We start from the raw sequence: 10,000 nt of genomic DNA on the forward strand, positions 1-10,000 counted from the left end.
ATGACTTTGTATTGGGTACAAGTGAGTTCTATTCACTAAACTTTACACAGTCTAAACCTATCCAACAATAAGGTCCTGACTTTTCCTTGGGGTGATCGTATCCTCCGAAGGCTCTATGTATTTTAGTAACTTACAGTACATTGACAATGTGCACTGGGTAGAGATATGTGGTTAGAGAGAGAGATGGCATTGAGAGCATCAGAGAGCATCTGAGAGATGGAATTGCTGTGATCCTAGCACTGGTCAGGTAAGGATTTACTATGCTAGATTAATAAAGCTTCACACACACATCCATGCAGACACACAAACTTGCACGCACACGCACACACACACCCAGTGTGAGTGAGTTATTTATGCTGATAGTCAGGTGTGGATCCACATTGTGTTTGAGAAATAGCCAAGCATGATAATTAGGTCTTCCTCCTGCTGCTGACCAGCCAAGTGTAATGGCGTCTATTAACACCAGTGGTTCTGGCACACCTCTACCCTGCATTGGGCTGGCAGGCTGGCAAACCCCTACCCTTCATAAGTCTGGTAGCCTGGCAGGCGGTGGGAGAGTGGCTGGAGCAGGCCCAGGACATGGTGGCCTGATTAAGACCCAAACAAACGGTTGTCCCTGCCCTCTCTACATTACAGACTTATAACATAAGGTTTAAATACTGTAAGATAAAGAATATGAGAAATGAACCAGAAAAGGACCACACATAGAGTTCAAGACACCCCAACCACCACCAACACCTCCCTCCATCCCTTCCTCCCTCCCCCATCTCCCTCCCTCCCTCTCTCTCTCTCTCTCTCTCTCTCTCTCTCTCTCTCTCTCTCTCTCTCTCTCTCTCTCTCTCTCTGTGCGCACTGGAACATCGTGCTCCAACTGTAATCTTTCTCTGGGATATCAATCATGCATATATATTTATATACATGACATTTATATGAAGTTACTGTAAAGGTCAGAGAATAAAACGTATTTTATTTTCATGGAACAATATTGCTTCAGTTGCAGTATGGCTTGTTTTGACCATCCTTTCACTTTTACATCACATACATTTCTATACAGTAGCCTCTTTATCTCTTTCTCTCTCTCTCTCTCTCTCTCTCTCTCTCTCTCTCTCTCTCTCTCTCTCTCTCTCTCTCTCTCACACACCGGGAGTTCCTATTTCAGTAATGTTGGCGCAGCAGGTTTCGTACACCCCTCTTCTCCCATTCCCTCTCTTCATTTCATATAATATATATATTATACGTGAATGGATGTTCAGATGGAGACCCCTGAGGAGACCAGAATTTCATTTGTTTAAACAAAATTATGCATGAAATTAATGAAATCAACGGTTAACATTTTAGCATTGCAGTTAAGTCAAGCGTGCCACAGACATAAATGCTAGGTTGATCGGAGTGCAGTAAGCTCCTCAATGCAGCCAAAGAAACAATTATGTATGGCTGACAGACAGTTGCATAGATTAGCCTCCAGCTTCTCTGGGTTAGTGATGGCACCGTGCAGACTCCTCGCTCTAAATAGGACGATATTGTATTTTTCATGTGTGGTTAGAGTATTTGCACACATACACACAGACACGCACACACACAGACCTCTCCCAGAACCCTGTGTTGGGATTGTTTTATAGATTCAGTTTGTTTTTCGTATACATATTGTAGCAGTGAAGCTTGAAAAATAGTTTTAGAGTTCTAGGGCCAGTTTCAGAGACAAGGCTTAAGCCTAGTCCTGGACTAAATCACACTTTCAATGTAAAATCTCCATTGAAGATGTTTTTTAGTCTAGGATTAGGCTTAAGCCTTGTCTGTGAAACCGGCCCATAGAGTTCTTGGTACCTATTTGTATTTCATTTCTTTTTCTTTTTTTTGCCACTATTCCTCTTGTTGCCTTTGACAAAATGCACTAATTCATGTCTTCAGAGGTTTCTCCTGCTGTAAGTCAGAATGTTTTGAGGCGCCCTTTGCCTTGATTCTAAACAGGTGTTACAGCACATTGTGTGTCACAGCAGTGTGTCTGGCTCTCAGTGAGATGAGGAAAAGTGAAAAGAGCATCAAGCTTGTGACAGACACACAGGTGGCATCTTAAAGACCGGGCCCCACACGCTCAGAAAATGTTTGTAATGAAAATGCTCTATCTGTTTGAGCGTACCGGGTTCAAACTCAAGCACTGCAACATCCATACAATACAGGTTGTTTTTGCATTCAACTGTTGTCCGTCAAATTTCAGAATTAAAAGTATCCCGTTTGATACATGTTCATGTGTAATGGTAAACTATTATATCATGATATTGTTCATGGAGAGTCATCTCAGAATAATGCAACTAATAGAGAGTTGTTTTCTAGTGATGAGGCCCCTAAGGAGCATTTGTTGAGTGCAAGGACATCAGTGACTGACTGGCTCTCAGAGCTCAGCTCGCCAACTGCCCAGATACGCATAAAAGACTAAACCATTAGGAAACAGCCTGACGCACATTGCCCAGAGGGTGGTAGTTTAAAAACAGACGCCATACACAATTGGGGTACTGACATTATCGGCTGTAAGCAAATCTATTGTTATGATGGTCTAGGATTTACTGTGTGCTCCGTAGGATAATGTGCTTCACCACTCTACTTCCAGCTGTCCAAGCGCTATTTAGTTATTTTGTAGCCAACATAATTACTCAGATGTAGCTGGTAACTGGTAACAGATAAACGGAGTGAAACAATGTCTGAACTGTAATAAAAACGGAATGGTGCAAATTGTACTTACAACGTAGTTACATTTGGTAATATGAATAAAACATCCATGCAAACCAAAATATGCAGACTATTTCCAACATGGAGACGTGGTGCAGTTCCACTAATGCATGAATTAAGTGGAAGGCAAACTTTCTAATCCATGCCCTCAAAACAAGAGCAGAGTGTTTGTTGAGACTTTATTTTATAAATGAAGAGAGAGCCTAATGACATTCTGGTCCTCAATTATTAAATGTACTGACCTTGGGGCAGTCAGAGAGAGGGAGATTTTTCAAGAGCCATAATATTTGGACTGCCAATAGCCTCTAGTTCATAGTTGTGCTTCGAGGGACAAAGGTGGCAAGTCCAATACATTAACCATCGCTTTCACTATGTTCACCAGAATGTATCAAAAGTGTGTCATTGTCGATGATCTACATTATAGTGTATGGTGCATACCGATATGTACAATGTCACATTGTTGATTTACAATGACCGAAACACTTCGACTGGTGGAAAATTCCCCTGAAATGGCTTACCCTTGGTATTCCTGATCCTCCCTCAGCTCATGTCGCAGTCAAACCCATGGCACGGCAAGACCTTTCTGTCTGACTGAAATTGAAATAAAGCTGCAGGATGGCATTGGATATGAGAAGGGAATGGACTGTTGGCTGCAATCTGACTGCAATCTATCAATGCTAAATTGTGTTGTGAGTGCTGGGATGTTGCTTTACTGTATGTGTGCTCATAAATATTCATCAAGGAAACTCATTTTTGCTAAGATACAAATGTCTAAATGAGCATTTATTACTAATATTTGAATTACTGGGACGGGGGGACGGGGGGGGGGTGTGTTGACAGTGTTTTGTGTGTTGACAGATGGCTAATGGTTGTATTTGTCTCTTTTCTATTCAGTTGTGCTGTTGGATACAACGTCTGTGCTTGGGGAATTGGGGTGGAAGACCTATCCTATGAACGGGGTAAGTGTCAACACCGCTGCCGATGATGCTGTTTGATTTGACAATCCCAATGGCATTTTTCAAAGCACAACGCCTATGCCGGATCAATAGGCAATCCATCGTATTGATCATAAGAGGTTGTAATGAATATCAATGATCCATTTAAGATTCTCAGTGCAGTTGCATTCCCTCAGACCTCTAGAGAGAGGAAATAACTTTGAAAGAGATAATTAAACATGGTCTCTAAGGAGGCTCTTTCAAAATATATATTTTTAAATTCCCACCTTCACTTGAATGCTAAAGGCTGTTGAAAAATGTAATTGATTCTTTCAATGTCACTGAAAATAAAAAAATGTGCCTACTCTATGGAATGTCTGGGCTGGCCATGGCAGGGCCCGAGGTAGGTTTGAGTGAACGGTGTCTTGATTGCTATCCTGTCCAATGTGAATCTGAATAGTTTCTATTTCTACCATGACGGCTAAAGATTATAAGTGCGTAGGCCAATCAATCAACTCTCCTGTTGGTAATGCAATCACATATCCACACGACGACAGGTGTGTCAACCTTTTGGGGAAATAATGAACTCAATAATTTCAAATGGGTAAGGTTACAGCCATATAGTACATGGTCAGGAGTGTTACCTAGGCTCTAACAATGTAACAATGACTGCACTCAGGTCCACCTGTGATATCCAGTCAGAGCAACAAAGAAATAGAAACACCAGTACCGGCCAAACACTGAGTCTGCATCATGAAATATGGATACCCAGACATCAAACCTAGATACCCCTAGTCTTCACCCTCCGTCACCCTCTCCTGCACATTGCTGTAAACCGGAATCAAGAAACGATTCCGCTGCAGTACTCTACATTCTGTATACCCTCTACCAGCCATTGAGGAACATCTCAAGTGAGACCCGTCTTTAAAATACCCATCTAAACCCTCCAGCCAACATCCTACCTCCCAGTGTCTGTCACCTATCCTCTAACCAGTACGCCTTTTGTAAAAAGGCCTCCTGCTGGAGGGTTCCACCTGGGCCTGTGTATCTCCGTGAGAGGCTCTCTCTGCCCGTGTCAGGGGAGCAGAGGTGATTACATCATGTAGGTCGCGGTGACAGCCGCCCGCAGCGGAGAGAAGCCCGTCTGCAGCCCTGACTCCATGATTAAGCTGTCAGCCCTCTCCTCTCCTCTGCTCTGCTCTCCCCTCCTCGCTCGCCCAGGAAACCGGATTGCCCATGAATATTTAACACAGCGAGGTGAGAGGGCCAGAGGGAAGGTGGGAGATCTGGGGAGGTAAAATGGTCTAAATCCCACCGCTACCTGAGAGCAGAGAGGAGCCAATCCCCTGTATATTAGACACAGTGAGGTATCGGACCACCACAGAGCCGAGCTTACACTTGCTATCAGACTGGTACATTATACACCATGCTAATACATGCATGCCTGTCTGCCGTCAGCTCTATCTCTGTCTCCTCTTGCACATTTGCCACTTGCCCAAGATTGCCATGAGTATTTTTGTGATGAGTTTTTCCTGGTTTGTGTGCTCCGTGGGTTCCAGGTATTTTTTTCCAAAGATTGAAATGTTGGAGCCATATTTGCCGTGCAGTTTAATCTAAATAACATCTGGAATGGCTCTCATTCGGTGTGCCAGTATACATATTGTACATGACTGGGGTCCTTCTTGTCAACACACCACATTCAAAGTGTGGTGTTGCTGTCCGGTCTATTACCCTCTATTACTGTTCAATCTGATCACTCAACCAGCCTCGTCAGAGTCGGTTATTCAAGCAGGCCATAGTGAAACTCAAGATCCATAGACTGCCTTGCACAGACACAGTAGCTGTACACGTCAACAGCAGTACACATAAACAGTACCAACTGCTTGAAGTGGTGAGATTATTATTCAATAGAGGGAACAAGCTTAGCCAAGTATCCACCATGTTATACTCTTTAGAACTGGGATGAAAACGTCCTCCAGCACAATCTTGTTAGATTCCCAAAAGCTTGTGTCGGTGTCTGGGGGGAGGCTATGAGGGAGAGATGGGCTCTGGGCTCTGTTGATTTCCTGCTGCTGTTTCTGTTGTGTACCTCTTTATATTCCAGGCGCGAGTCTAAAGGGGCTTTACTTTAGTTTGGATGCAGCATATAAACTTGATTTACCTGTCAGGTGAAGCACATCTCTGCACATCACTGGATAAGACCCATCTTGACTACATAAACATAGCACGTAGAAAATAAACAGCTAAGTGTGGTTAATTCATTGCTAAGGGCATGTTTGCTGTGAGTGTCAAGGCTACCTGGGAATATTTTTTAATTAAAGTCAAAATTAGGGGAAGGCTCAGTGTGAGACAATTTTTATCAACTAATTAATTGTGCCTCAGCTCTTCCATCAGTGGAATGCACTTTCTAATGAAAGGCCACATCCCAGCATCTCCAACACTCTGGGTAAACATGTAAAGTTATCTACATTATGTTTACACAGTGGTGCTGGAGATATAGCCTTTTTAGCCGCTGTCCCATAACAGTTTCCAGCACTTTGATTCTGAACAGCATATCAAATAATTATTGATGCCATATTATTTTCAGCACTGATACAGTTATCCTTTTAAAACTTCTTTTACAAATTCAGTCATTATGGACATACTGTATTTTAGGTTTGCATAACAGTTCATTATCTGGCTGTAAGTAGACTGCGCACTCCAAAGGCGAAGCTGTTGAAAATCTGTTTTTGAGGCAAAGCGCCGTGTCTCTCGTCTGTCTCGCCGTGCTCTGAGATGCTGTTGTTAGTGGAAGAACAAGGAGGAGAGGATGGCTGATTTGGCGTCTGCATGCAGCCACAATAAGCTCCCCTCAGAACCAGTAGACACTCTGCTGAAATATGCATGAGTCATTTTCCCAGGGGTGGGAGAGACAGGCCCTATTTATTTATTTATTACATTTCATAAAACAGCTTTAAGGGATTGCAACGCCTAATGTTTTCTTTTGTTTTCGCTAAATACCGCTCGAATGGAGTTTCAACACGGGCAGGTGAGGCTCAAAGAGTGATATTGTCTCTCATTAAGCAGAGCAGTAATCCAATTCACACCTGCCTGAAGCATATTATACGCACACACTTCATGTTACATAAATGACTGCACAATAGGGCCATGCAGAATTAAATATTAGCCTAGGTGAAAATCGATAATTCAGTGATTTTCCATGGACCCAGGCGCGAGCAGGTTATGCCGGGGTGGTACACATTTGCTGCATGTTTTCAATGGTATTCACTTCCATCATCCGAACTCCCCAGTGGTGTTTTGTGATGCTGTTACATGATCATACCCAGCTTGGTTGTTGTGTTCTGTCCTGAATACAACAGTGAGTGAGTCACTGCTAATCTGGGTAAAGCCCTGAACAAATCACTGTGTCAGTTTGGGGAACATTTAGAGGATTTATCTGGATGTGGAGTCGGATTCAGGGACCATGCTGGTGGGAGGGGGGGGATTTCAGAGCTTTTGCCTGTTAGAGGAATCATAGGATATACCAGGCAGTGAGAAAATAATTTAGTGACACACACACACACACACACACACACACAAACACACACACACACGCACACACACACACACACACACACACACACACACACACACACATTCTGTCTCTCCTCACTCCCGAGCAGTAATCTTTCATTACAATATTTAATCACGGTAATTAATTGCAATTACACTACCTTGGGCTTATCTCCAAGCACTCTTCCTTCCCTAATGCCATTACCAGCTGAAGTAGGGAGGGAGAGAGAGAGATACATTGGTATCATTTCATCCCTGAAAATAAAATCTCATGGCGCTAGTGTGTCCATTGAAGTGACGACCGCCTGGTAGAGAAAGCAGACCCCCTGCTTCTCCCTGCGGAGGAGATAGATAAAAAAGCTGAGATGATTTAGCGTGTGAGTGGCTCCCAGTGACCTCTGCCATAACCAGGCTTAAGCAGTGCCAGGGGAAGCTTTAATTGGCTCATTTCTTGTCAGGGACACACCGGGGCCAACTCCTAATGTACTCCCACACCATCAAACTGATGGCAGCAGCAGGAAACGCAATGACAGTGTTTGGGCAGGCTTGGCTGTGGAGGTGGTGTGAGCAATATGTAAATGCAGGAAGGACCAGAGAGATGCAAATAGGGGCACAGACAGAAGAAGGGAGAGGAGAGAGGATGTATCCCCCCCTATTCATTCAGGATGGGGCGGGGCAGAGCGGTCCCACACATAGAGAAAGTGTCACTTTCCACTCAGGATCAGGATGGCTAAAGGATGTTCTCCCTCCATCTCCCACTGTACTCATCTTCCTCCCTCCATCTCCCCTCGTATTAATGCTCCTCCCTCTTCCTGCCTCCTTCTCCCTTCCTCTTCGTAGCCCCTTTCCTGCCTCCTTCTTCCCTCCTGTCCTCCCAATACCTTTGCCTCCAATTTGACGTCACTGTTGGGAAGGGAAATGGGTCTGTAATCAGCTGTGGGTGTTAATGGTCCGGCCAGGGTGACAGGGCCTGAGCCCAGCTGACACATCGTTGGATGAAGCCTCCTCTAAATGCATAACCCACCCCAGCCAGGGAGGGTTGGTGCCAAAGGAGAAGCAGAGGCAGGGTATGCTGTATGTGTGTGTGTGTGTGTGTGCGTGTGTGCGTGTGCGTGTGCGTGTGTTTGTCAACTGCAGACGGTAATCAGACTGTGAGGCCAGGCCAGGCCAGGCGGCCATCCTCCAGGGAACAAAGCCCATCGTGCTGGGATAAGGGCAGTCTAATGGGGGGCGGGCGGCTGCTGTTAGACTGCTAGACTCTCTTCTTCACACACCCTGAGGAGCCCAACGCTAGAGGAAGCAAGACCAAGGTCACTCACGCTTAAGGTCTATCAGTAGTTTACTACTCCTTGTTGCACTGGACAACCAGCCTTAACACTAGAACCGCCAGAGGGCGCCGTATACCTAAAACCGCCAACGGGTCAAATTGACGTCTGTGCCTGGCTACGGCATTTCTAGTATCCGAGCCTACAACAAAATGTACTCTGTCATTGTATTCAGGCATTGTGTTCACAAATGAATATTTCAAGTCATAAAATGGTGTTGGTCCTCTTGTTTTATAATTTAAGTATCTTTGACAACACTCATCTATTTGCCTGTACGTCAATGTAAATCAGTCAAAAATAACACTGGAAATGGGTAGGCTATTAGAAGAATATTTGGGTGGTGTGATAGGCGTAAAACGTCATTCACCACATAAAAAGACTAAATTAACAAAGTACCTACCCCAAATGGACCATAATAACCACAGCATCGGCCTATGTTGCAACAGAATGTGACGAAAGAAAGCGCGCCTCCTGGGATGTCTCAGTCGCTGAGCTGAAGGCATGTATTGCTCTGCTATATGTGAGGGGTTGCATACTGCCGGAAAAAATATTGAAATTGAAAGTTTCTGGTCGGAGAAATGGGGAAATGCCTTTTTCAACTCTACATTATCTCAGAACCGGTTTCGGGAGATCGTGCGCTTTCTGCGCTTTGACAGGAAGGAGACCCGACGCTCCCGGTTGACCACCGACAGGTTTGCGCTCATGGCTGAAGTGTGGGAGAGATTCAGGCAAAACTGCATCTCATGCTAGAAGCCAGGGCAGGACATCACCGTGGATGAACAGCTGTTCCCGACGAAAACAAGGTGCCGGTTCATGCAATATATGCCCAACAAGCCAGATACATTTGGAATTAAGTTTTGGCTGGCAGCAGATGTTGAGAGCAAATACCTGCTGAATGGCTGCCCATACCTGGGTAAGGATACAAGCAGACCAGCCACGCAGTCCCTCGGAGAGAATGAGTAGACTTTGAATCATATCATTGTAATTGCTAGGCAACGACATAAACAATGCAATGCCGCGTAGAGGGACTATTGTTTGTGCCGTTGCCTATAGCGGTTATAATGCATTTTTATATGTGGGTCGATTTGATGCCGTGGCGGTTATAGGTATAAATGCCTGTATTTTTTATTTAGATGTATCTATACCATATTTAACAATAGGAAGTGCAACACAACACCATTTTAGGAAAAGTCAAAGACTTCAATATTTTATTAAAACATAGTTATGTACAATTGAAAAACCCATTTGGGTCAAATTGACGTCATGGCGGTTCTAGTGTTAAAGGGTTATTTTAAGGATGTTTCGTTCCATGCTGTCAGCATCGTACAACAATTGATCATCTGAATATGTGTTACAGGTATTGTACTGGTATAGTAATTACACAGTAATAATACAACGCTGAAGTAAAGTTTGTTGATGTCACACTTTACTGTGTGTCTTACACCTATGTGTCTAATTGTGTCA

At 44.1% G+C, this 10,000-nt stretch overlaps 1 protein-coding gene across 1 annotated transcript in view; it reads left to right on the top strand.

Moving 5' to 3' along the window:
* LOC308162176 (ephrin type-A receptor 6-like) overlaps positions 1-10,000 on the top strand; it is a gene marked incomplete at both ends in the record, with an annotated part of 122,634 nt that overhangs the window by 4,404 nt on the left and 108,230 nt on the right. The window contains one exon of the mRNA XM_080536301.1: positions 3,619-3,683. Coding sequence (XP_080392427.1) covers positions 3,619-3,683 — 65 coding nt within the window. The remainder of the gene's footprint in view (positions 1-3,618; positions 3,684-10,000) is intronic.

This window comes from Nansenia antarctica (assembly GCF_963989245.1).
Source record: "Nansenia antarctica genome assembly, chromosome: 7".
NCBI classification, from domain to species: domain Eukaryota; kingdom Metazoa; phylum Chordata; class Actinopteri; order Argentiniformes; family Microstomatidae; genus Nansenia; species Nansenia antarctica.